Source organism: Prionailurus bengalensis, chromosome B4, assembly GCF_016509475.1.
Source record: "Prionailurus bengalensis isolate Pbe53 chromosome B4, Fcat_Pben_1.1_paternal_pri, whole genome shotgun sequence".
NCBI lineage: Eukaryota > Metazoa > Chordata > Mammalia > Carnivora > Felidae > Prionailurus > Prionailurus bengalensis.
In genome coordinates this window covers 80,556,007-80,583,893 of record NC_057358.1, presented here as the reverse complement: position 1 = coordinate 80,583,893, position 27,887 = coordinate 80,556,007, and the positions used below count along the sequence as shown (strand labels likewise).

General features: G+C 53.1%; 1 protein-coding gene across 2 annotated transcripts; it reads right to left on the bottom strand.

Annotated features, from left to right (window-relative positions):
• Nucleotides 1–98: 98 nt before the first annotated feature.
• Nucleotides 99–27,887, bottom strand: PDE1B (phosphodiesterase 1B). Of its 2 annotated transcripts, XM_043564211.1 has the most exons (16): nucleotides 27,754–27,887; nucleotides 27,541–27,663; nucleotides 11,081–11,194; nucleotides 9,545–9,727; nucleotides 9,282–9,348; nucleotides 8,817–8,933; nucleotides 6,493–6,633; nucleotides 5,983–6,083; nucleotides 5,749–5,874; nucleotides 5,523–5,624; nucleotides 4,300–4,420; nucleotides 3,919–4,000; nucleotides 3,480–3,588; nucleotides 2,619–2,749; nucleotides 1,991–2,110; nucleotides 99–1,496 (listed from the first exon to the last, which is right to left on the bottom strand). In XM_043564211.1, exons 2-15 carry the CDS (start codon nucleotides 27,648–27,650, stop codon nucleotides 2,007–2,009), a joined length of 1,608 nt encoding a protein of 535 aa, XP_043420146.1. In that variant the 5' UTR covers nucleotides 27,651–27,663; nucleotides 27,754–27,887; the 3' UTR covers nucleotides 99–1,496; nucleotides 1,991–2,006. The 2 variants fall into 2 exon arrangements, with proteins under 2 accessions (XP_043420146.1, XP_043420147.1); XM_043564212.1 differs by lacking the exons at nucleotides 27,541–27,663; nucleotides 27,754–27,887 and adding an exon at nucleotides 15,588–16,369.

Below are 27,887 nucleotides of genomic sequence, written 5' to 3'. Positions count from 1 at the left end.
GGGAGAACACCACACCAGGATTTTCTCGAGCTTAAGGAGTCCGTGTACATGAAGATGTCCAGTGGACTTCTACCCAGTGAACACCAAACACATCCAGGCCTGGTCTCCCTTCTTTATTGATCTCTGGCTATAGCAGGGTTCTGGGAGACCCAGGGCAGGGGTGAGTCACATGCGTCTCTGCCCCACTCGGGGTGGGGTAGGAGGGACAAGTGTCAGGGTGGCAGGTCTGAGAGACCATGGATATGGACTTCACACGAACAGGGCCCACTGTACAAATGCATGGTTGGTATTTACAAGAAAGGAGGAGGGCAGTCACCTGGACTTGGACCTTTCCTGGGACAAGGCAGCTCAAGGAGCCTGAGGAGAGGAAGGGGCACAGGGCCTGGCTGGGCTGTCTTCAGGGGACACCCGGCAGCAGCCCTGAGTCCCTCCCATCTGCCTTCGACCCACCACCCTCCACTTGTCCCGGGGGAGGGGCCTCTTGGTGTCTGCAGCTGGGCAGGTACTGGAAGGGGGAGGGAGGGGAGGGACCCTCTCTGTTAGCAGTGCAGGATTACTGGATTCTACGTCACCCTCCCCGTGCACCCTTGACCCCAACCCAGCTGGTCTCTCCTGCCGGTGCTCCTAAGATGCATCCTGAAGGTGCTTTGCTGGGGAGACCTCAAAGCACTTTACAGACATTGGTCGGATGGGAGCCTCCTGGCCCCAGGGGAGGGGAAGGAGGCAAAGGGCTCAGGACAGCCAGGGTAGGTAAGTGATAAGCCCCAAGGGCCTAGACCAATCCCAAGTTCTTGAGGACCCGAGGGAAGGCCTCGTCTTTTCCCCCAGGCAACATTTCAGAATGGGAGGGAAGGAAGATTGGGATGGGGGGGGGGCTGAGGATGGCGCTGAAGCAGTATAGGTCTGGGGTAAAGAGGATATCCCCCCCCATTCCCAGGCCCTAGAAAGGTAAATGCCCTGAAGGAGCCCACTCCCCTCTTCACACATAGGGCTCTGAAAAACCCCAGCTTTCTATCCTATTCCAGCCCCTCCCAGGGGAGGAAAAGGGGGACCCAGACCCGCCAGCTAAGATCTGGGGGGGGCTGAGGGAACCCCCCAAAATGTATTGCTTAGAAACTTGGAGGCAAAAAGGATGGGGGAGGGCCTGGGGGCTGGCATCTCTGACCCTCCCCTCTGGGCCCTGGGAAGCCTCCCAAGCTCCCCTCCCCCAGCCTGCCATCTGGCCACGGAGGGGGTGGGGCAAGTCCAGAGGCAGGGGGATGGGCACAGTGACCATTGGGACCCTAAAGTTCCCCAGTCTTGCTGCTGGGAAATTGAAGTGTGCCCCAATGGGTGTCGGGTGGGGAGGGGCCCTTCCCCCAACCCCACAATCTCTGGCATTTGGCCTTCGGGTGGGTTGTCTGTTCCTCAACCTCCGTGCTCCCTTGGAGCAGATGGGGGAGCCGGTCCCGATGGATGGTGCTGATGACATCGAACACTTTGGACTCACTGAGGACCTGGGAAAGAGGGAGAGGTCTCAGTGCTCAGCTCTTTGCCTTATCTCCAGCCTGACTCACCTCCAGGTCCCCCCACTCAGTCCCATATACAGTTGTGCCCAAACCACCTTGCACAGGGTGCCCAGCCAAGGGTGTGGTGTTGGGAATGGTTTTCGACCTCACAGAATCTTGCGCCCTGACTGGGCCCTGTTCCCGAACCCTCTCAAAGGTGCTACAGAGGCTGGCTGCTCAGGCCCTCCCTGTTCTGAGGAGCTTCCTCCTTCCTTCCTGCAGGGAGTGGACAGAGGGGGTGGGAAAAATTCCTTGCTTCCAACTCACACCCTGGCTCAGTTCTGTGTCCACTTCCTCCATTTTCCTCCCCGGGAAGAGTGAGGGAGAACTTCACATCCACTGAACCCCAGAGATGACCCTTCTAAGATGCCTTGTCGGACGCCCAGCTCTCCCTACTCCCTACAGAATCTCCAGACCCTCCCCACTCCACCACACAGGCTCACCCGGGCCAGTCCCAGACTAGTCCAGATTCCCGTTCTGGTTGTGTTCATCTTCAGCAGGGGAGGGCAGGGTGTCTTCCTCACAGGGGGACAGTTCGTCAATGGACATCTGGTTGGTGATACCTGCAGGGGACATTTAGGAAGTCAGGACCAGACCAAGAAATATTTTTCCCCAGAACCCAAGAAGTATGTAGAGAAAAGTAAAGGATTCTCATGCATCCTTCTGCCTTCAAGATGAACTATACTCAACCCATGCCAACTTAGGGAGAGCCTCTCCAGCCGTGCTAACATTCACAACCCTCAATTCACCCATAAAGGAAGAGATTTCCCAGCCAAGGCCACCAAGTTACCCAAATCTAACGGGGCACCATTTGCAGACCACAATATGCATGGAGTCCCTCGGGTTGTGGAATATGGCTGTTCTATCTTCTCTCCTGTCCCCGTTCTAGAATGATCCAGGCCAGTCAGCTCAACAGTCTTTCCTGGGATCTAACTTTAGTCTGATTAGCTCCATCCTCAATTCTGGGAGTCACACAAAGGGACGCTCCAGGGCTTAAGGAAAATGGTCCTGCTACTGCTCCATCAGCCACCCTCCCCACAAGGCCTCATCCCCGCTTCCAACGGTACCCACCACTTGCTGCCCGTTCCTTCCATTTCTGCTTGTTCTCCTGAATGTATTTGGTCCAGGTAGAGCGGAAGCTGACCACATCAGGGTTGGGGTCTCCCACTTCCACATCCAGAGAAGGCTGGCGCCACTGGAAGCTAAAGCAGGCCCCCCAGCTCGAGAGGTGAGACCCGACCCACTCCAGAGCTGCCTTCACCAGCCCTCAGAGTGGAGGGGAAGGAAGACCAGGAGGAGGCTTAAGGAGACTTATCCTTCTCTCCCTTTCCCTCTGCTAGGTACCCCCAAGTCCCTGGCCCTCTTCACTCAATTTCACCCCTCCCTCTCCACACCTTCCCTCCTACTAGAAGGAAAATAAAAACAAGATTAGCAGACGGGGCGCCTGGATGGCGCAGTCGGTTAAGCGTCCGACTTCAGCCAGGTCACGATCTCACGGTCCGGGAGTTCGAGCCCCGCGTCAGGCTCTGGGCTGATGGCTCAGAGCCTGGAGCCAGTTTCTGATTCTGTGTCTCCCTCTCTCTCTGCCCCTCCCCCGTTCATGCTCTGTCTCTCTCTGTCCCAAAAATAAATAAACGTTGAAAAAAAAAAAAAAACTTAAAAAAAAAACAAAAAAAACAAGATTAGCAGAGAGGCAAGAGAGACAGAGCTAATGGAAGAAACAAAAATTGGTGGAGGGGACCACAGGTGCGGGTCACACCCTTCTGGTCTCATCCTTTCACCCTGTGTGTGACACACATCAAAGACTCCCAAGTTTTGAGTAGCCTGCTTCTCCGCCGGCCTCACCATGGCTGTACCTCCTCCCTGGGCTCTCTGTGAGTCCCTCTTGCCTCCCCCAGAAGCAGGAGACCCGGCTACCCCAGCATCCCTCACCTGGGCTGGTTTTTAGACTTGGAGTCGTCATCCGCCAGGGGTTGGACGCTCTTCTCAGCCACATCGGTCAGCACAGAGAAGGTGGGCTCCACGATGAAGTCAATGAAGCCTGCAGGGAAGGGGGAGCAGGATGGAGAGGCCTCACCTGGAGGGCTGGGCAGAGGACGGGGGCCTGTGTGGCTGGCACCCCCTGCTGCGTGGAAAATGGGGTAACCCGGGGCTGAGGAGTTCCCAATGGGGGCAGCCTTTGGAATAATGCCTTTCTGACCCTGCCTTTGCACCCCCAGGCCTTTCACCCGGGACCCCGTGCTCTAGCACAGGCTTACTCGATAGGAAGACTGGTTTTGAGGGATGGCAACTTGGAGCAACCCTGGGCCAGGCCGAGAAGGCATCCTCTCCCCTTCCCGGTACTCTCCTCCCTATGGGAAAGGACACTCACCAATCTGGGACTGCGCCACCAGAGTGGACGTGCGATCGCAAAGTGGAGAGAAGGGCAGGCCCAGCTCTGCCTCCTTGTCACCCTGGGGAGAAGACAGGGCAGGGAAAGCTGGAGGGGGTGCCTCAGACTACCAGATCCGGGGTGAGGCTGGGGGAGTTTGGGAGTTGTGGGAGAAGAGGAATTTCAGCGCCTCTGGCCTGGAAATGGATGAGACGCAAGGGGAATGCAACTAGTCAAGCTTCTGGGAAAATGACATCTGATCCCAGGGGTTTGAGATCAAGTCAGAAGTTGCAGGTAGCTGCACGAAGATCTGGAGGTGGAGTGCGAACCTGGAGAACAAAGAGGAGAGAAGGGCAGGGGTGGGTGAAGACGCCATGCTACCTGGCGGAAGAATTCCTCCATGAGGGCCTTGGTCCAGCGGCTGTGGACTGACCACTGCTTGGTTGGGTGGCTGATGTCAGCAGCGTGGAGCAGGAGAGACAGGGCCTTGGACTTGTCAATCCTGGTCAGGGCAGGTGGCAAGCGAAGGGAGACCAATCTTTTAGGATAAGGAAACCTGGACCATTCCTAACTTCCCATCACATGCATGTCCTTGGATCCTTGTGGGCAACTTCAACTGGTCTCTGAGATGACACGCATGCGCACGCACACACACAGGTACATACGCGCACGCGGACACGCTCCTATACGTATAGGAAGCAGCCCGAGCTCTTGGAACCAGAGGCCCTGGGTTCGAATCCCCACTCCACCTACCACTCCCTAGCTGTGAGACACAGAGCAAGTTACTTAAAAATCTCCATATTTCACTTTCCTCAAGGCTACCTGGAAATAGTAACAGAGTCCGCCCCACAGGGTAGTTCTGAGAATTAAATGACACACAACATACAGGCATTTAGTAGAGTGTCTGGCACGTGGTAAGTGCTGAGTAGTTATTATCTATAATAACATTAGTAACAATTATTATTATTATTACTGTTATATTATTATTCCCCGACAATGCCACACTGCACGCTGTCCCACGCAGAGACGCCGTACGGGACACACCTTCAGGACACACACACACACAGTCTGTTCTCTTAAACGCATTTATAGACTCCCACCCACTTTTAAGCAACATTCAGCAATCACGGCATTTGTTCTGTGCTGTTTTTCTTTAACCTCGAATGATTCTCTCAATAGCCCTATTAGCAGAGGAACTGGCTGTAAGCCGTTGCAGGGAAGCCTGTCACTCTCACACTGCACAGAGAAGAAAGCGAGTCCAGAAAGGTTGCCTGATTTTGCCAACGTTCCAGGGAAAGGCTGTCCTGCAGGGGCTGTAACGTTCATTTCAGACTCCTGGCCCAAAATGCTCTCCAGGAGACCGACAGCCTGGGCTGTACATAAACCCAGGGCCGTGGACACACACGTGTCACACACACACACACACACACGCACACACACACACACACACACACAGGGCCACAGAGATAGACTCAGATACCTGGGACCAGGAGAGTTCCTACATCCAGGTAAAGACCTGGCACCCCAATTGCCCACATACGTGTCCCCATTTCACACAGCCCCCACTCTGGCCGAGTCCCGGTCACACCCCCACCAGATGTCACCTCTCCAGCTGCTGCAAGGCCGTCTTCATGCACTTCACTTGCTGGAAATGGCAGGACATGTCTGTGGCCAACACCATCTCGATGACCAGGGCCCGTAGCTCTCTGGATGGACAGAAGCAGAAAAGCGATCAGCCCCTACAGCACCCAGAGGCAGGAGGGCCAGGAAGGAGGAAGACAGGGTTGGTGAGGGGTCTCTCTGGGATGGCCACTCCCGCCTTCGGCTCACACAAACTCATCCTTGGTGAGGTTGATGAAAATGTTCATCTCATCATCCTGCATCATTCGGAAGACAGAGCTGATGTGGTGATTCTCCAGCACGGAGCGATCATTGTACAAGATGGCACATTCTGACCTGCAAAGCCAAGGGTCATCAGGCCCAGCTCCCTATAGGTGGTGACTCCGGTGACCGCCCCCACCCCCACTTGGCCCCTCCTGCCCCTGCCACATCTGCACCCCTCACTTGGTCTGGATGTGGAAGCTGTTGGTCGTGCCTGTGTGCTCATAGTCATGGATGGCTGCAGCAAAGACGATGGCTAAGACCTCGATCTCGGACAGGCAGTGCTGGGAGAAAGGGACAGGATGAGAGGGGTCTGACCCCTGCCCTTCACTGCCCAAAGACCTCCACACCAGGCTATACCACTCAGCCCATCCCTTCCATTCTTCGAGGGCAGCTCTTAGGCTAAGATGGCAGGTTTCTCAGCTCCCAGAATGGCGGAATGCCCTCCCTTACCCCACCATGCAACACTCCCGCTGCATCCCAGCACACATCCCCAGCATTGCCCATGAAGTTATGGTCCACCCAGGAATTCTCTAGAATTGAGTGAAGTCCAATTTGACTTTGTGAAGACTTTGAGATACTAAAGGCAAGGAACCAAAGAGACAGAAAGGGAAATGGGAGTACAGCCTGGACTTCCCAGTTCTGCAGCCGGAAGACTCTAAACCACGGAAGAATGATCTCCTGGGCACCTACCACCATCCCTGTGCGGAGCAAGAAGCAATGGACTGTCTGGGTAACATCTGCTGCATGGATCTGGTTGTGGTAAGGGTTCTTGTACTTCCCATAGCCTGTCTCCAAAGCATCCAAGAAAGTCATCAAAAACACAGTGGGAATCTGCAGTGGGAAGGAGAAAATCGAGGATCTGCAGGAATGGCCCGCAGCCGAGGACTGACATCAGCAATGCCGCCTGTCTACAGGAGGCAGTGGGGCCCAGGGAGAAAGCACAAGCTCGGCAGTCAGGTGAACCTGGGCTCACACCCCACCTCCACCGCCTGCTGGCCCTGTGACCTTGGGTAAGCCACATGCCTCCGATACTTCATTGCAGAATGAAGATAATACCACCTACCTTGAATTTAATGAGATAAGTACAAGGCACTTAGTAAGTGCTCTCTAAAGAGTAGCTGTAATTATTATTATTTCCCTGGGGATTTTTAAGAAAAGAAAACTTCCCTCCTATCTTCCAACCACCCCATCTCATCCCCAATCTGAGACCAAGGAGAAAGGTTCAGGGGAAAAAATAAGATGACCCTTCCAGACACACCCACACCCACACCCACACCCACACACACACACACACACACACTCTCAAGCACAGGGAGCCAGAGCTCTGTCCAGCTATTGTGAGTTGTCTCTGTATATGCCCTTGGAGCATGCCTGCCTCCTTCAAAGGCTCAAGGCTCCCAGAGGGCAGGGCTGGTGTCTGCACCAGTCTCCCTGGATCTGCTGAGGCTGTGAGGAGAGTGAGGTTCAAGACTGGGGCAGGCTTCTGTAGAGGTGAGCAAGAGTGAGGAGACGTAGAAGATGCACCACTAATCAGTCAGACCCTAACATCTCCCACCCCCACCCCGGAGGGCTGTGCCCCAAATTCAGGGAATTTTAAAGGACCGTTTCCATGACAACTGCCCTTGCTTCTGCGTTGCCATGGTGTCCCTGGAGGGAAGGGAAGGGATGCAGGGGAGGGGCTGGGTGCCCAGGAAGGGAATGTGGAGCCTGACAAGGGCGGCTCCGACTGGAATCTCTGCCCTGAGTGAACACTAAAGCAGGAAGTGCCCCTCTCTCTCTAATTGCCGTGGCGCACAGTGGACTGGGGCTGGGCCAAACCCAACCTGATGCAGTTATTCTCGGGGTCCCTCAAAACCAGTCCTTCCAGGCAAGGAAGCAAAGTTTAGGAGAACCTGGTGTCTGGAGTATGTCTGAGAGCCAGTTTGGAGAAACAGGAGCTGGGAAAAAGCTTAGGAAAAGGAAGACCCTGCTGTTCTCTGGCCTGGAGAAGGCAGGATTGGAAGGAAGAAAATGAGGCTGCAGAAGGACCGGCCTCAGGAAGGCACCGAGGAAAATCTCAACTGAGCATCTCAGGAAAGTTCTGGAAACCTTCTTGAGAGTTGTTGTAAAACGAGGAGTCAAGGGTCAAGGAAAGGCTCACACGCACCAAAGGCGCATAACAGTGAAGCAGAGGCAGAGGACGGTTGGACGATCTTCCAAAGCCCTCCGAGAAAGGCCCCTCCAACTAGACCCCTTTGTCCCCAGCCTGGCCCCCTCAGAACATTCATGTTTTCCTCTGCTCTAACATCTAGGCCCACCCCCACCTAAGCACTGGCCAAATATTCCCAATGTGACCCTTCAACCCCTTTACCCTCCAACTCCAAGTGTGGTTTTTCCACATGGAAGTGGTTTTTTCCAGCCCCTATTCCCCAAAGACACTCTCCCCTGGCACAGAATCAGGAGAGGACTTTAATCCCGTATTCTTTGTGGTCAGCCAAGCTGAAGAACAAACGGAGTTCACACACCCTCCCTCCCCTCAGACAGCCCCACCCAGCCTCGCCAAGAGTTGATCCTCTCCATAAAACTCCCTGGCCAGAGACTAGAGTTGAGGGGGAAGGGAAGGAGTGGCCAGGAAACAAATGGAGAGACTCTAGTCCCAAGGGCACAGGCTGACAGCATCTGGACTCTAGGCCTAGGGTGTCCACAGGCAGGAGGCAGGGTGGCTGACACAGGGAGCTGAACCTCGGGCCAGCCTGGAGAGGACAAGTTATGAGAAAGAAGCAAAGCGGGAGAGAGCAGAACCCTAGGCTGGAAGGTTGCAGACCTAGAATCTTCTCCTCGAAAACAATAAATGAAGTCAGAAGCTCAGGATGGAGCAAGTGAAAGAGAGGCTGCGCGGGTGGGCACAGGGACACTTCCCTGATGGTGAGACTGAGTGAGGGAGCCTGTGGGACCTGCTTGTTGGGAATCTTCTAGAATAGGAGTGATGGGAGCCGAGAACCCTGCCCAGGAAGAGGGGTCCAATGCTACCCAACCTTAAAGCGGCTGATGAGGTTATGCCGAGTCAGTAACTCAAAAACAATGGTCCTCAGGGCGTGGTCATCTGCTGCCCGGTTCAAGGAGAAGACGTCAAAGCACCAGAGGTCCAGGTTCTGTGGAAACAACAGACTAGGCAGGGAGACTCCCAGGGGAGCTTCCCAGCCTCCGCAAGGGTTACAATTAGACTTCAAGGAGGACTTCCCAATGTTTACAGAGGCTTGGGAAGCAGGAAGACAAAGACGTGGTAAAGCGGGGCCTCCTTCTTCTCAACACATCTCTCAGTACAGAGGGGACAAAAACGTAGGAGTTTGCCTCTGGAGTGGGCAACATGTCGTTTTGAGGAGCATGGGAATGGCAGTTAAAAGGGAAAGCAAAAATCACCCCATGAAGAGTCAGAAAGTCCCAATGAGCATTCCATCCCCCACCCTTCTTCCTCTTTCCCAAAAACCCGGGGGGGTCACCTTGAGACAGTTGAGGACCACAGTGGAATAGGTGGGGCCCACAGAGGTATACGTTCTCCGGAACATCCTAAGGGCGAATGATGAAAAGAAGCGCAGGTAAGAAGGTTTGGGAAGTGGGGTCTGAGTGGGGCAGGCTGTGAGGCTGCACGCTGGGCGCAGGGGGGCCACGCTGGCGGTCCGGTAGGGGCCCCGGAAGCCCTGGGTGTCTGGGGGACAGGGTCACATCTAGAGGCAGAGGGAGGCTGGGCACGGGCGGGCCTCACCGTTCCACAAAGATGCCGGCCTGCACGGCGTGCACGATGCTGCGGAACTTGGGCTTCTCCTCCGCGCGGCGGCCTTTGGCCCGGGCCTGCTGCGTGAAGGTGGAAGCCAGCCAGTCCCGCACCTCCGAAGGCACAGCATCCGACCGCAGCTCCTGCAACTCGTCCTCCGTGTCCAAGATTTGCCTGAGGCCCCGGAGGGGTAGTCACAGAACAAAGACAGCGGGTGCTTCCACAACCTAGAGACGCTGGGTCCAGCCACACCCCACCGCTCAGCAACTCTCCTCGCTCCCTTCTCTGACCCTCCCTTGCCTTTCTCTCACTACATTTTTTTTTAACGTTTATTTATTTTTGAGACAGGGAGAGAGGCAAAGTGCAAGCGGCGGCGGAGGGGCAGGCAGAGGGAGACGCGGAATCCGAACCGGGCTCTAGGCTCCGAGCTGTCAGCACTGAGCCTGCCGCGGGGCGGGGCTCGAACTCACGAACCGAACCGTGAGATCGTGACCTGAGCCGAAGTCAGAGGCTTACCGCTTAACCGACTGAGCCACTCAGGAGTGCTCTCTCACTACATTTTTCAAATGTCTGTCTCTTTCTATCCGATGCCTCCAATAATGAAACAGCTCACTATGTGAGGTAGTGAGCCTCCCAACTCTGCAAAGTGCTCAAGCAGAAAATGGACCGGGTACCGCCTTGTCAGGGAGCCTGGAGACCGGCAGCACTGTCCAACAGAAATAAAATGCAAGCCACACATAAGTAATTTGAAATTGCTTAGTAGCCATATTAAAAAAGTAAAAAGAGGGGTGCCTGGGTGGCTCAGTCGGTTAGGTGCTGGACTTTGGCTCAGGTCACGATCCCCCAGTTCGTCAGTTCAAGCCCCACGTTGGGCTCTGTGCTGGCAGGCAGCCCAGAGCCTGGAGCCTGCTTCGGTTTCTGTGTCTCCCTCTAGGTCTGCCTCTCTCTCTCTCTCAAAAATAAATAAACATCAAAAAAAAATTAATAAATAAAATAAAATAAAAAAGTAAAAAGAACCAGGTGAAACTCATTTTAATGATAAGGTTTCTTTAACCGAATACACCCAAAATATTAGCATTTCGATGTGAAGTCAACAAGTATATTGAGATATTTTACAATCCTTTTTCTCACTCTTTGAAAACCAGCGTGCATTTTACATATACACACACGGCTCAATTCATACTTGAGCTCAACAGCCACCTGTGACCAGTGGCTCCTATCCTGGGCAGCACAGGTCTAGAGGGATTCCTCCCCCACCCGCCAGGCAAGAAGGTTAGGACCACATGAGCTTCAAGGTCCCTTCCAGCTGGGAAGGTCTTCTCTCCTTGGTACCTGTGTCTGTCTCTACCTCTGTTACTCCCTATCTGTTCCTCTGCTTCTTTACCTCTATGACATCTCTATCTACAGTTCTGCTCTCCCATCCTGCTCCGGCCCTGGCACGTGTGTCTGTCACCAGCTTTCTGTCTTACTCCCAACCCTGGATCACTGTGCCTGTCTGGGATCTTCCTGTGTGTGCAGCTCTCTCACCGTGTCTCGTCTATATAGACGGCCTCCAGGAGAGAAGCTGTGTACTCCAGGTTTTTCTTCAGTTCCTCGATGTTTACTTCCCCATTCTCCAACTGCTTCACCATGTAGCGCAGCCTGTGGGGGGTGGGTACGCAGAGCCCGGTCAGACGTTGCTGCTACCTTGTCGTGGTAACACAACACCCTCTGATGGGGTGCATGTTACAGACCCGGCCTCAGTCTTCCACAGATCATTACTCTTTCTAACAGTAAGTATCATAGCTAGTGTCTCTCATCCCAGGCTATTGCCACTGCCTATATTAAATTTATCTACCCCCAAAGTTTCATCCTGGGCTTTTTTCTGGCCCCACCATCCCCACCTATCTCTGACCTCTCAACACCTCCCTTCAGTCACTGTTTCCTGAAAACTCTGGCTCAGATTGCCCCGGGCGCAGCACCATTAGGCAGGTACAAGCCCCTGGGGCAATGTTTTGGGGATGATCTGTTTCGTAGCCTGGATAACCAAGAGCTGAGATTTCCAATTTCCCCCAGAAGAGTGAGCTGTGGGGTCAACAGCAAGCAAAAGAGCCCCCGAGATTCTTCCATTATGTCCCTTGGTCATGGCAGGGAGGGGGGTACATGTCCACAACCCCTCCGTCCCTGTCAGGGATGGCGAAGACACAGAACAAAGACCAATCTGAATGCTTTCGCCTGGCCTCACTCCATCCAGGCAGAGCTAATGGATTATGATTCCTGAATCCATCAACCCGGACAAAGCAGGATTAACCCCTGCCTCCCCAATGCTGTGCCAAAGAGAAGCATTGGCAATGTGTGACTGTGCCCATCCCCAACCTCTGCCCCACAGCAGCTTCCCCCAGAGCCAGAGTGGTGGGAGTGAGGTCATGGGTCTCACGGGATGCTTTGCCTGAAGGTACAATCCCTCATCTTTTGCACCCGCGAGTGCTGGGGGTCAGTGATTAAGTGGGAGACTTCTTAGAAGTCCAGCGAGTCCAGCCCAGGCAGCCACAAAGCCAACAAAACTCTGACTTTAGATGGTGATTTTAAAGAAAGCAAAGAAACATCCCCCTCTCACTCTTTCCCCCAGCTCTGCCCTGCCTCGCCTAAAACCAAGGTCGGGGGTGAAATGGTGGCCATGACACTTCCCCACTGAGAGGGGCTTCAGAAACCCAAGGTCACCCTATGAGTCAGGAAGGAGAAAAGAATGAGTCAGGGACCAGAGGCTGAAATTAGCATCAATTCCCAGGGATGCCGGGGAGGGAGAACAATGGTACTCCTGAACAGAAGCGGCTCCAGAATCCTGGGGTCTCAGCAGCTTTGGAAAGGGGGTGCCCGAAATAGCCAGCCACAGGGAGAGTCACAGGCCAACTCTCACCTCAGGAGCCAGCAGTCCTGATGAAGACAGAATGCAAATGGAGCAGAAGGGAAAGGGGGAAAGGGAGGAAGAAAACAGTTGAGGACGATGCGGCAGCTTCCTCAGTGGATGATCTTCAAACCCCACTTCTGACCTTCCTGCTGCATGTGCAAATGGCAGGAAAGAAGCCAGCTTCAGTAAAGCTGCTGCCCCAGCTAGGGCTTCATTAGGGAGGTGGGATAGAGGCTAGTCAACATAAAAGGCTTTCCAGCCAATGAGCTGGGAAGGGGGACTGAGCCAGCCTCTCCCAGACTGCTAACCCAGAGATCGGCAGAACAAAGAGGTTCGCTCCGCCTCTGGGCCTTTGGAGCCCAGGCACAAGCCAGGGCTTCCCTTTCCTGGTCAGTCCCTGTGGCCAGGGACCCTCAAATCTGGGGACACACAACCCAAGAAGAAAGAAAAGCCTCTGGACTCATCTCTCTCCCGGATTCCCGCCCCAGCCCTCATCTTCCACTTTGGTCAGCCGTTTTTAAAACCCAAAACTAAACTCACCAAAGTTCTTCCACTTCCTTTCTCGACCCACCTCTTGAAACATCCCAGCACAGGCTCCCAAAGTGAACAGCCAAGCCCACGCATGTTCATTTGCATGTATTCGCATAATCGTTAGCAGTGCCGCCAGCTCTACATTTTAAAAAGTGATTTCTCCCACATTATCTCATATTATCTTCACAATGGGCCTAGAGGGAGGGAGGGAGTTGGGAGGAAATCGCTACCCCTATTTCCGAGGCAGAAACCTGAGGCTGAGTTCTGGGAGGCAGGAATCCTGGATTCAAATCTATCACCTCTTGGCTCTGAGCCCTTGGGCAAGTCACTGACTAATTCTCAATCAGGAGCTATCAAAATGTGGCCTGCAGACCACTGGCATCAGAATCACCTGGGCTACTTGTGAAAAATTGAGATTCTAGGTCCCCCTGCACACCTACTGACCCAGGATTTCTGAGGTCATGGTCCAAGGATCTGCAAACATGTTTAACAAACACCCAGGATGGTTCTCCTGCACACAGAAGTTTGAGAACCTTTCTTTTAGAGCCTCTTTTCCTTCATCTGTAAAACAGTGAAGATAATGATAAACCACCTGTGAAGGGCTGTCAACAAGAGGACTAAATGAAATAATGTGTGCGAAGGGCCTAACACACAATGATGGGTTTCTATAAACGTGATGTGAATCGGAATGAACTGACCAGCATCACGCTGGCCCCACCCCAACCAGCTCACCCACCGTTGCCTTTGAATCCAACAAGCACCTGCCTTCTCCATCCCAAGTCCGGGTGGAGAAGGGTGAGTCTAGTTTGGATGGAGGCTGGTGATTAGGAAGCCCCCTAACAGGGGAAATGGGGCAGTGAACATGGCCATGATCTCTCCTTCATAGTGACAAACCTCTCGTGGGCCACACAATCACCTGATGAGGGAGGTTAAGTGACTGGCCCAAGGTCACACAACTTGTCAATCTCAGGCGGGCAAGCCCACGACTCACACTACTGGAGCCTAGCTGTGCCCCACACACCAAAGGTGTTGGGCAGAAGGAGCTCCAGCATGTAACTTGCGTGGAGAGAGGCTGGAACCCATTTCATCATGGCTCCTCAGTGCGCCACCAGGAAGTGCTCGTGTCTGTCGGCCCATAGCAGCCTGTAAGCACCTTAGCGACGCGAACAGTGACTTTGCTTATTCTGCTGCTATACCCAGCGCAGCACCCAGTACGTGCTCAGTGAATGTTCGTTCAATAAACAAAAGGGAGAGGGGGCAGAGGAATCAGGTGCAGAGTTATCTGCCAGAGCTCACGATGGAGATCTCTGAGGCAGGGCTTCTGAAACTCTAATGGAGAGCCTGCAGAGAAGAATGAAGTTGTGGCTGGCTTTAACACACCCTTCCCTCCAAGTTCCTCCTGCCTCCCCCTCTAGATCTTGCTCTTTTATAGCTTCTGGTGAAATCTGAACCTGACATGATCCAGACACCAGAAGGAACGGGGAGGGAGGGAAAGAAAGATTAAAGAATACATTTGACAAATGGGGAGTCCAAGAAGGGGACCTGGACTCGGGCAGCTAGAAGGCTCCAGGTGCTGGACGTCACCCTCCTGAAGTCCTCTATCTCTCCCACACCACCCTTCCAGCCTGGCAGTGGCCTCTCTGGTTCTAAAGTCCTTCAGGGTTGCGGAATTAGGATCTCCCCAGACCTGCCCACAGCCCTCACCTCAGCATTCTGCAGGAAGTCCCACTTCTCCACCTATGGCAGTATCATTCCACCCCCTCTGGTTCGGTCCTCAGAGAGTCCAGGAAAGGGTCCCTTTCCCTGCACAACAGGATGCTCACCCCTGTCCAGTCCTCATCCCGGCCTAAGGAAAACTGGAAGCTTCCCCAGCAATCCTTCCATCTCCACCCCTAGCCCTGTTTCACCACACCCGCTTCTTTCTCCTTTCCCTTCAGCCCCTGCACCCCAGGAAAAGTCTCAGACCCTGACCCCTGGGAAGCCCCAGTCTCTCCCAGCTCTAGGCAGCTGAAAGGGAAGGCTCAGGGCAGTAACAATCCCAACACCCCAGAAGAGCTCAGCTTCCCCAGCACTTCATTTCTTTGGATCATCATGGCTGATGATCTGGCCCTTTCCAAAGCCCCCTGTATTACTTCCAGCAACCACACTCCTAAAAAAAATCACTGTGAGTGGGCGCTTAGGACAGGACTGCCTCAGGTCAAAGGGCTAGGAGTTGGGAGAAGAATCCTATTTCCCTCTGGGGTTCTTAAGACCAGATGAGGAGATTTCAGAGGAATGTGAGGTCCTAAGGATGCTGGGGTGAGGAGAGAAAGGGGGGAGGCACTGCTAAGTCACCTGCCACCGTTAATAGGAAGCAAAAGAAAGGAAGAAGGAAAGAAACAAAGAAACAAAGAAAAGGGAGATGGAAATGGAAGGAGAATAAGGCGAAGGGTAAGATAGATGGTGTAAAAGGGGGAGAAGGCCACACACACACACACACACACACACACACCCCACATATGGGGGCCATCAAGTCTTGATCCCTCCCCCTCCACCAAAGTACTAGTGGTGGACCCACAGCAACCTGTCCTCCTTCTCCTCCTCCCCCCCTCTCCCCTTCTCAGCCCTGGTGCCTACCTGAGGATGGGGACCTGGAGGTGGCTCCTTTGCACAGGAACAGGGTTTGCCATGGGAATCAAAGTGTCCTACTTCAGAGTTATCAAAATGCCGCCCCCAGGGCCCCAGGGCCCCTGAGGGGAATGACTCCCTCTTGGGCCCAACTTCCTCCTCCAGGTCTCGGCAGAACTGAGCGACTGACCAGAGAGAACTTTGGGGAGGGGAACAGGAGGGGCCTGACGGGAGGAAGAAGGGAGTGATGAGACAGAGAAGCAGCCCACAGCAACTGGGTGAGAGGCCACGGGAAAAGTTTCACATCTGAATCAGACCGAAAACAAGAATCTGTTCTCAGAAGAATCCCAGAAAGGACAGAAATAGCACAGTCCAGCCCCTTGTTCTGAGGAGGTGGGGCTCCTCTTTGGGGAGAAGGGGTTAGCAAAAGGCTTAAGGGTACAGGGCCAGGGACCCACCCTGAACCTGTTGTGGAGAGGAAGTCCGCCCGTGGGAGGGGAAGGGACCCTGCAAGGGCCCCCTGGAGGGGCTAAAGCAGATTCAGCTCCCTCCCAGGGTCTTCCTCCGGGGCCATTCTTCAAAATGAGCTTTAACCCACCTGAAAGGACAGAAGCAAGACAGCATGAGAAGCAGAAACTACAGGGGAGGGGCTTACGGAAGCCAGGAATCAGGGGAATCCTCACCCAGAGACCCGCTCAAGGGGGAGGGAAGGCCCCGCCCAAGCAGTGAATGAAAGTCGGGAGGACTCGCTCATAGAAACAAAGAGGTTGGGCAAGTTACTTTCCCACTCCCAGCCCCCCCTCACCCCCCACCGTGGTCTCATCTAGAAAACGCGTACTGGGGGATAACTGTGAATGAACTGGGGAGAGGCCAGTCCAGCCCAGAGGGATAAGAGAATTGATGGGACGGCCTAGGACGGGCCTGGGACCAGGCACCCCCCTACCCCCCACCCCTTCCGCCTCCAGGCTTTGCTCTCGCTCAGGTTGGGGGGCAGAAGCCGGCCTCTGCGGCGCGAAGTGGACGTGCGCGTACAGCCCCAGCCCGCCTCCCGATTGGCTGTGAGGTGACGTCACCGATACAAGCGCACCGGGGCCGCGATTGGTCAGCTGAGGGGCCGGGCGGGGCCAAGGAGGAGAGCCCCGGGTGAAGACAAACGCATCCAGGGAAGAGTCCCGCGCGACTGCCTTCTTAATCCAGGGTTTAGAGCTGGGGATAATGTGGAGATGAGGAAAGGGGACTAGTGGGGATGAGTATGACAGGAGAAAGGGAAAAGAGAAGAAACAGACCAAGAGCTAGGATTTTATGACGGGAAGTCTTCCCCCCGCCAGCTCTATCCCCAAAAAGCGGAGAGAAATTAAAATACCTTGTCACTGTGCCAAAGCCTTGAAGGATTATAAACAAATGAAGTTTGGGAACCTGCTGTTTCTCAGCCTCACTGAGCACTGGGACCAGTGGAAGTGGGCTTCAACACCAACAGAGGAATGGAGGTTAAATATCTACAAGTTGTTTCCTGGCGTATGTCCCGGTAGCCATGAAGCGGGGCTGCTGCAGATTTTGGAAGAAAGGAAACCCTCTCTGGGCCCATCTCATTCTCTCTGCTCTCCCAACACACACACACACACACACACACACACACACACACACACACACACTGGTGAGTGTTTTTTAGAGAAAAAAAGGACTAGACCCAAAGTCAGAGACCCAGAACTTGACACCCAGGGGATGAGGGACAAGTCACTGGCCTGGCCTGTGGACATGCTTGCTTGGAGGGACATGGATGGGCTAGGAGTGGAGGAAGGTGGTAGCCAGCTGCACACAGCCTGGAAAACCAACAAACACCAAGCCAGGGCAGCTCCCCCACCCCCCACCCCCAACTCCAGGCCCTGCCACATCAAGTACACACGAACCTCAACCCTCCCACAGAAAGGTGCAGGTTTCTTTCCCTCTGCTCTCTTGTTCAGTAAAACCAAAGCTGGTGGGACAAGTGACTGCTGACCACCTCACCCCACATACATACATGCTGCATCATCCCAGCATGTATCCCATACCTGCTCATCCCAGCCTGGTATTATTATTAACTGTTCCTAATAAGGAAGGATATTGGCCAACCACCACCCCTTCCTGGGGAGGACAATTTCACACATATCCACTCACCTACGCATCTACAGACACCCCACACTTCTGTCTGAGCTAACGAGACTTCCCTGTGTGGAAGGCAGGGCATAGATAGGATGACCCCAGCAGCGTCCAGCATGGGCTTTCCTTTAGTCCTTAAATTTAGTTTAAAAATAGCAAGGAGCACAAGCATAACGCCTCCCTCCCAGGACTTTTCCCAGCATTCCCCACCTGCACTGAATAGGAGTTGGGACAGGGGGTAAACCAAGAACTGGAAACCCTGCCTCTGGTCAGAGGAGTGTAAGAGAGGGGGTGGGGATGGGGGAGTGGATGAGAGCAGGGGTGGAGGTGGGGAGGGTCAGGGAAGGGATTAACTGGCTGATGACAAGGCTCCAAAATCTCAGAAATTGAAAGAGCCAAAGAAATCACCTACATCCAATGGAAAGAGGACATGAATTAAAATCAGGAGACTTTTGCCTAGACTTTGTCACCATGTATGACCTTGGGCAGGACACACTGAGGTCCTTTCGTTGTCTGTAAAATGGGGAAGTAATATGTGCTTCACAGAATTCACACAAGGATCAAATGAGATTGCATGAGAGCACCTTGCAAGCTATAAAGTGATACACGAAGGTCACAGATTATTCCTTAGCCCAGAGCTTTATTTAGTTAGTTATTTGTTCAGCAAACGTTCACTGGGAGTCCTCCATGAACAAAGCCTCCTATGCTCACCCTTGTACCCAGGCCCCCTGGTGTGGAAAAGCCCCAGTCACCCTGCCACCACCACTCCAGATGTTTAGGGCTTCTCCCTGGTTCCTGAGTCCACAGGGGCCAGGAGGCAGTCAGAAGCAGAAAGTGGCAAAAATGCAGAGCGCTCCAGCAACCAAGAACAACCAGATCTCTACCTTCCCCAAGCACTGCTGCTCCCCTCACTCCCCTGGCTTCCCCCATTGCTATACAAGCAGCCTCAGTTCTGGCAGCTGGCTGGGCACGGTGGCGGCGGGGGTGGCTCTAGGGATAAAAATAGCCCCCCTGGTGGCAGAGCTGGGGTGCCATCCTGGGAGGCGGTGGGCCTCAGGTTGACATGGCAGCGGTAGTAAGAGATCTCTAGGCACTGGACGGAGGAGCTGGGTGGAGGGAGGGTGGTGGAGGGCGGCAGGGAGTGGGAGAAGAACAGAAACCAAGAGAGTGCAGGGAGAGGAGGAGGAGGAGGAGCAGTGGGGACTAAGGGGGCAGGGAGGGAAAGAAGAGAGATTTGAAAGATGCTGAAGAAGAGGGTCTGGGGAAACACTGAAGCAGAGGTGAAGGGGCTGGCCCCAACCCATGTTGTGTCTGAAAGTACTCCTCCTCTGCCTCCTGACCAGAAGCCATTTCTAACAGGTGTTCCTAGCAAAAGCCCAGAACAGCTCAGATCAGATGAGGAAGAGGGTAACCAAACAGCTTGAGCCTCAGCCCAGACCAATAAGACCCCAGATATCCCAGCTCCCAGCCCAGCCCAGCCCACAAATGAGTCACCTCTCCCTGAGGCTTCAGCCCTTCAGAGAAGGAGGAACTGGGAGGGGTGGGCAATAGAGTCCAAGGAAGGCTAGCTAATGAGCGAGGAGGCTCCCAGGACCCAATCCTTAAGATCTCTCTCTCTTTCTCTCTGCCTCACTTGTCCCTCCCTCCCTGCATTGTTTAATTCTGCTCATTAACCACCTCCATGTGGACCACCCCACCAGCCCTCCAAACCACATCCCAGCAGATGTTCCAGCAGATGCCCTGTGTCCAGGGGGCCTAGCAGATGTTGAAGGCGGCCTGGGATGGGAAAGTGAGCTGGAAGCTTGGAAAGGGACTGACTGCAGGTGTGATACTCCAGCGTGGCACAAAACTGTGGACTAGCGAGATTGGAGCCTAGTCCCAGCCCTGCCCCCCAACCTTACCAACCATCTCTAGGCATCACTTTCCTCTGCTGAACATTTTTTAAAAATTTTTAATGTTTATTTATTTTTGAGAGAGAGAGAGAGAGCACAAGCAGAGGAGGGGCAGAGAGAGAGAGAGAGAGAGAGAGAGAGAGAGAGAGAGACAGAATCTGAAGCAGGCTCCAGGCTCTGAGCTGTCAGCACTTGCGAACTATGAGATCATGACCTGAGGCAAAGTCCACGCTTAACAGACTGAGCCACCCAGGCGCTCCCTCCTCTGAACATTTTATGATTCTCAGATTCAGTGCCTGGGTTGGAGGCACTCAGGAAACAAGATGCCTGGGTCTCGATTCCCTGGTTCAAGTTCATCCTTTCTGAGTAGCTCACCGCTTCCCCACCTCATCCCTACCCTGATGTAAAAGGAGGGAGATGGTTTTCTTCTTTATCACAGGAACGTCACATTCTAACCTCCATGAACTTTCCAGGAAGTTCTCCTGTGTATCTCTGTTTATTCCATGTTGCTGCAATCAAAACAACAGTCAATCTTCTGGGCATTTCAAGAAGGAACAGAAAGGAAGAGAACAACCAGGACACAGAAGTCTTTAGGGTGAGTCTGGTACAATCTGATTTATAATATTTCTTCAAGACTGGAATTTCTAAAGCTACTGTTTGGTAGATATGGTCCGCGTTTAGGGAGCTTGGCGACACTGTTGGGATGTGTGCTCATTCAGCTCAGGCCCCAAGAAGTTTCCAAACAAGGTGGGCCTAGAGGAGAGAGCCAATCACATTAGATGTGGAAGAGCTGATAAACAGGGGAGCAGGGAAGCCAAGGAACAGGAAGGAAAGGGACGTTTCTCTAGCCCTCGGGTCTTGCCTGCCAAAAAAATCACTAAGCCCCCCGGAAGCTAAGCTCCCTTCCCAAAACTAAATGGTGCCAACAGCAGCTGGCAGCCTAATCACGCCACTGCAGCCACAGTAATTATTTGCAAATCTGACTTCTCTTTGCAGCTATGGAATCTGCTGACCAAGGACCCAGGCTGTATCCAACAGCACCACCTGAAGCACCCCCTTTCTCGCTCTTCTCCCAGCCCCCTTCCCCCGCCCAGGTCACTCCCTGGATATACCCTACCCTTTTCCCACCAAGCCTGCTTCTCCACCAAAACCTCATCACGGCTCCCTCAGTGGACTCCTGCCAGGTCTAAGATGCTGAAGTCGAATCCTAACCTGGTGTTTCCTTCTCAGACTCACACAAATGCAGCAGGAGCTGAGGGGAGAGAAGCCACTGCAGGATAAAGGGGGGCGGAGGGGTGGATATTCAGGACAAAGGGGCAAAAGCACCTGCATTAGGGACCTCTCGGCATTGAATGGACAACAATGAATGCTTTTTTCCCTTCACGTTTTTTTCCCTTCGCCCCCACTAAATAGCCCCAGGATGCTCTCCCAGTTCCCGGGGACCATTAAGTCTTCCTCTCTAGTGGAGGGTCTCATTATCTAACAACTTCCCATCTCTTGGGTGTCTCCCCTGCACCCCACCTGCTGCCCTGGTTTTGTCCCTTTTTCTCAGTCCTGAAGAGGGTTGGAAAATAGCTACTCAACTTCCGTACCTGAGAAAATCAGCCCCCTGAGATCCAAAGGCAATTACTTGGCTTCCTCCCCAGGGAGGCTAGGAGGATGAGGTCACTGAGAAGGCAAAAGAAAGGCGGTGCGGAAGGTGCAGAATACAGCCGTTGAGGCTGGACTCCTAACGTGGTCCCAAAGGGCGCCTGCAGCAAACTCACCCTGCACTATCACCACCACTCCTGGGGGCAGGGAGGGGGAAGAGGAGGGGGAGGCCCCAGGGATGGCCTGGCCCCTGGCCAAGGTGAGAAAGGGGTAGGAGAATTGAGGGCCAGAGAAGCCAGGTCAAAGGGAATAGGGAGAGAGGAAGTGGGACAAGAGAGAAGAGCAAAACGCACCCCAGCAGAGAAAAACAGGAACAAAGGAGGGAAGGGACAGAGGAAAGGATGCAAGAAAAATAAAAGAGGAGGAAAGCAGAGGGAGCAGAGGAGCCGGAAACAAATCCTCGACGATTCCTTTAAAGACTCACAAGAGAGGGAAAGATCTGTTTCAAGGTCCCCTGCTCCTCCATCCCACTCAGATGGGAGCGGCCAAAAAAAAAAGAGGGGAAGATAGGAAACAGCTAGTCACTTCATTGACTTCAGGGGCTCCCTGGACAGCGGGCAGGTAGAAAGGGGTCTAGAGAAGTCTAGGCTTCTCTCCTGCTGGGTCTCTCACCTGGCCTTCCAGTACCGGTACATCACACCTCACCATCCTCCCCTTCCTCCTGGCAAATGCAATCTCCACTGTAGAATTTCCTCTCTCGGTCTTTCCAACTGGCCTCCTGGGGCCTCTGGGCAAACAAAGTGATATTTGGGTTCTGAGAGACTTTAGAGATTCTCTAGTACAGGATGTGGCATACCTGATCGTATCACTCCCAACAAGACCTAGAAATTTAGGATAAATGCCAGAGAAGAGTTTCTCCAATGCTCCCAGAACTCGCCAGTGGCAGTGCCTGGGCTCCCCACACCCACCATGTCTTAGAACTACAACTGGCCCATCCACTTCTAGCTTGACCCACTGGGAAAAGGGGTGATGGGAGTTAAGTCCTTCTCTTTTCTTTTGACTTCGGTGTCCCATATCCTTTGTAAGACAGCCAGCCTGCAACCCCACTCCATCTTCTACTGTCTAAGCTCAGACACCTGTCTCAACCCTCCAGACAACCATTCATCAAGACTCTTCCAAATGATGTCCCAGACACCGGGACTTCAACCCATTAAGTAATTCATATTCCTGCTTCTTGAATCTTTAGCTTTCCCCCCCATCCAAGCCAACGGTCACCCCATTCATTCCCCCTGCCTCTTCACACAGCAAGCTCTGCAATGCTGAAAGAACTCCAGACTTTGCCATCTACAAACCTTCACGTGGATGGTATCAAATGAAGAACTGAGATCAGAGGGACTACGTGTGACTTCAAGGTCATGCAGCCACTAACTGGCGGCATGGGCACATGAACTCCAACTCAAGTCTCCCACCATTCCCTATGTTCTTCCACCACCACCACTCGGCCATGCTCGTTCTCTCCAGCCACCCGCTCCGACCAGAGGTTTGTGAAGTTCTTCCTTTGGTCTAAATTGATGTCCTCCCTCCCTGCACCTCCCTTTCCCTTACTGCAAGAGTTTTTCACCTTCTACCATCGAGATGCCTCACTCAAGACACAGCTGATGAAGGAAATGGAAAGACGGGAGGTATTGGTGAGACAGGGGGCTAGAAAACCCAGGAAGGAGAGATTCCCTTTGCCGTGGTTGGAAATAAAAGAGGGACTTGGGCTGATCTGAGGAGGGAGGCACTAAAACTCATCCCTGCCAGGGCCTGGGAGAAATGGGGCTTTTTCTCCAGAGATCCAGGGAGCCACAGTTTATCTTGCAATCTTCACAGCAGCCCCACAGCCATATGCAGAAAAAGGAGAACGGCTGCACAGGTTTCAAAAACAGTAAGAGCCACTGAAGATCACTCTGTGGGTCACATACAAAATGAGGACACAAGGGGGGATAAATCGTTCAGTGAGGCACCCAGTCCAGTCCCTCAGTTTCCTCCGACTGCCCTTTTCATCTCCCCAGTATTGTAAAAAAAAAAAAAAAAAAAAAAAAAAAAAAAAAAAAAAGTTAGTGTATCACAGACACATACACAAGATCACACATACTTAGTATCCCATTACCTACATGCCCACGCGCATATGCGTACACACACACACACACACACACACACACACACACTCATCATCATCATCATCATCATCATCATCTCATTCATACATAGGACAATTTCGGGTATTCAGGGAAGCGCATGCCTTCCCGACATATTTATTATCACAAATGCCATTTATAAATATGAAAACAAAGAGGCATCCTCATGGAGGTCTGACTCCACAAGCTGCCCCCCCCCCCACAACCTTCACCCAGACACATATGTACCCATGTCAGGCATTACAGTTTTATCCTCATACATCTCATCCACACACCCAAATAACGTTTCTGTATCCTCTCTGCAACTCCTTCAGTTCCAGGCTCCGTCCTGAGGTCCTCAAACCCCACGCCTTTCAAACATCGCCTTCTCAAAACACAACACCATCTCCTTTTCCTCCATCCCTATTTCCTGCTACCCCACCCCCCTCCACCCACACGCAGGAACACACGCACCACAGAATCAGAGACAGAACTGAGCCCCATGACATGTACACATATACTCATTAATTCATTTGTTCATTCCTTTTATTTAACGGCATTTATTGAGTGCCTATTATGTTTCAGGTACCACACTAGACTCTGATGAAACAAAGAAGACCAAAACTAATGCCCAGCTGGGTCCTTGTTCCAGCTCAGCCATAATGACCTTGAACCACAGCTTAGGACATAGCACCTAGATCTGGGGAGTCCTGAGTCCATGTGAAGAAAGAAGAGGAAGGGATTTTGTTTATACTATCCCAAAGGAAAAGGGAAGTTCTGTCTATAAAATTCCAGGAGAAACTGGGACAGAGAGAAGAAAGTGATGCTTGTACTATCCTGGGAGAAAGAGAAAGAATTCATTTCTATGCTTTTCTTGGTGTCTAGGCCCCCTCAGAGGAAAAGTTTAGGCAGAAACTGGAGTGGTAGAGCTTTACCACTTGGATGGATGTAGCAAAATGAGGAACAGGGTGCCTTATCCCCTCTCCACTGCACTTTACTCCAGATTACAAACTCCATAGGAGCAGGGACCGTCTACTTTGTTCACTAGTATATCCCAGCCTCCAGCATGTCACCTGACCCTCAGGAGGCACTCAATTAATAGTTGTTGAATGAATGAATGAATGAATGAGCTAAGGATGGCAAGCCAACCAATCTCTGTTCACAGATTTTCTTGATTCACAAAATACACAGAAAACCTCCTTCTACTGACCCTACCCTACACTCCTCAAGGCCCTCTCGTCTCAGAGAAGGGTAGGCAGTCCAGTCAAATCCTTCACTCAGGGTTAGAGATACTCACCCTGCTCGACCCATCATCTCCAGACTGTCTATCCCAGCCTCTCTTGTGCCTCCCCTCACGGGTCTGCGCTGTTAGGAAAATTTTCCTGCCAGGTAGAGGTGAAATCCCATAGCTAGAGACACTTCAGCTCATAGCTTCCAGATTTTAAGTTAATCTTTAGCAGAGTCCTACTGTGGGAAACAGGAGTCCTGGATGCCCTTCCCAAGAAGAAACTGCCCTGCACAGTGAGATTCATTGATGCGCTTTGTATGGGCTTTGTAACCCAAGGCAAAAACACCAGACCCAGCCTCCCTGAATGGAGGACTCCCTCTAGATGTCCTATATTAGAAATTTAAAGGATATGGGGCGCCACCTGGGTGGCTCAGTCGGTGGTTGAGGGTTTGGAGTGACTTCAGCTCAGGTCATGATCTCACAGTTCACGAGTTCGAGCCCGGCATTGGACTCTATGCTGACAGCTCAGAGCCTGGAGCCTGCTTTGGATTCTGTGTCTCCCTCTCTCTCTGCCCTTCCCCTGCGCGCTCTCTCTCTCTCTCTCTCTCTCTCTCTCTCTCAAAAACAAATAAACATTAAATAATTTTTTAAAAAAGAAACTGAAAGGACAGTTGGGGGGCTGGGGGGATAGGATATGTTGTGTAGAGGAATCAAGGCCTTTATACATATGTCTTCATTTCTATTCAGAACCCACTCATGGGATAATCATGTCCATCCCCCTCTTTCCACATTCAAGCCTCCCCAATATTCAAACAGGGCCAAATCCAATAAGCCATCAACTCGGGATCTACCTTGGTATCAAAATCTTTCTCTGCTCTGAGAAAGGGAGATCAAGAATCTATTCCTGGTGACTGATAATATGAAAACGGGGCTTTTCTGGATAAGTTATGACATGCAGCTAGCACTCTTAAGAACCAGACTGCTGACAGGAGTGAAGACCAGAATAATTCAATCAATAAGACTAGCGATCCCTGTCCACCATGATCTCCCATAAGGACATCTCAGCTAATGCAGTCTGTAGGGGCAGCTGCTTCTATTCCCTTCTTTCCCTGGACTTCAGTGCCTCCTCTGGGGATCCTCTTCTCTCACCAGTGAGCACTTCTCATAGTCAAGGAAGAAAGAGCAATTTTCTTCCAGGAAAGACTTTGGGTTAGAAAGGTGTGGGAGACAGTGAACAGGTAAAACCCGCTCTCTTGCAGGTCTCATTCATTACCTGGAAAGGAGGCAAGGAAAGTATATGATGAGCTATAAGCACTATGGGGAAGCCGTCCTGGGACACCTTGAATTCTCTAATGTATGAACCATGAGGTCCCTTCTTTGCCTTTCCACCGCTTCCTTACCTGCCCACCCCCACCCCAACCCTGGCTTAGTCACCATTAACAGAGCACCGTCTTCTGTCAAAAATCAGCCAGTGCTCCTCCCAACAAAAATCAATTCAATCCGGTTTTCCATTTCTTCATCCCAGAACTCATTCCAAGGCTGCGCTTCATAGAGCCCAGCAAATTGCATTGGCTGGAGGCAGCAAAGGAGAGGAACTGAGAAGCACATTTGGATGCCAAGCCTTGTTGCCCACTGTGCCTCAGTTCTCCCTAAGCCCTCTCCGAGCAGCTACAGTATAAATCAGACAGACCCACCCAATATCAAGGAGTCATCTTATTACCATAGATATAGTATTTTAAAAACAAAGCAATCACTAGCATCCATCCATCTCCTACCACCGTCTCTCCCGCTGCCAGAACCCAGTAAATGGAAAGCTTCAGTGCTCACTATTGAGGATAATGGGGAGGAACTGGGTTTCAGGGCTATGGTTCCCGCATTTCCTCACCAAACATCTCCAGCCGTTTTCCTGGGACCATTGGGAGTCATATCAGGGAGAAGGACACCTTCCCTTGTTCTCTGATTAAGAATCAACAGACTGCGGAGACCCGATGGCGTCTGACTGCGAGATAAACATGGTGCATGGTCTGTCTTTGACCCAATCCTCTCCTCCTCTGAGGAACAGAAAGAAAAGTTGCTTCCCTCCCCTGGGACCGGAGTATGGGACACCTGAGTCCCTTGTTTCCCTGTTTATCCATCCTCCCCCATGCCCTTCTCCTGCAACAACAAGAAAAGATGCCTAAATGTGCTTGGAGATCCTTGGGAGATCATATAGCAACAAAAAGGTTTTGACAGTTACCTTATCCCTGTCAATTTTTCTTCACCACCACCACCACCACCACCACCACCACCGGGGGCTCCCAGGTAGGGGCTCCACCCCCCTCTTCCAGATCCCAGCTGGGTCCCCCATCATTACTGTGCACAGTGGATTTCCAGGCCCCAAGAGAACTGAGGGGCTCAGGTACGGGGCACCCCCCCATCCCCACCCCCTGAAAGATGCAGGAGGCTGAAATCACCAATCCCAACGGAGACCCATATGACCCACAGGTTGGCACAAGTATCCCCATGCACTAGATCTGCAGCTGTGTGCCATCACTCTACACACATCTGTGTGTCCCACGGACCCTCATGCACACACATGTGTTCTCACATCTGCACGACCCTGCACACGGATACGTGTGAGTCAGCCTGGCACCTCCCGAAAGCTGCCCGTCTGCAGCCCTGCCACACGGCGCATCCCGTGCCGCCTCTCCGCGCTGCGTGTGTCCCCCGGGGGGTCCACCGGCACGGGCGCGTCGTTAGCTTTGCAACTCCTAAACCCTCTCCAACCGGCCGACTTGCTCCGCACATGCCTTTTGCACATGTGGCCTGGCCCTGCGCGTCAGGGCCGCTTATTTCCTCGCACCTGCCAACATGTGTGCCGGAGGGAATCCACCAGCCCGGCTCCAGCTACCCACCCACCCCCACCCCCTTCCGGGCTCCCTAGGATCCCTTCCCCCTACGCCCGGCCGGGGACTCACAGCGAGCGAAGCTTAATCCACATCTTCTTGCTGGGGGCTGACTTCAGCTCCAGGGGTGACGGGCAATCCGACTCCAGCATCTCGGGAGGGCTGCGGGGGGACAGCTCCATGCTCAGCCTCAATCTATGGAACCGAGGGAGGAGACGGCACCGCGGCTCAGCCTCAGCCCCAAGCCGGGAGAGCCCCTCACCGCCCGCCCCAACCACTTCCCACCTGCGGCTGGCGCCGACCAGCCAGGCCGGGATCTCCGGGCTCGGCCCAAGCTGGCGGAGCTGCAGTTCCTGCGGCTCCTGCTCTCGGGCTGTCCAGCCGAGCTCTGGCTCCCCGTCCGAGCCCTCCGCGCCGCC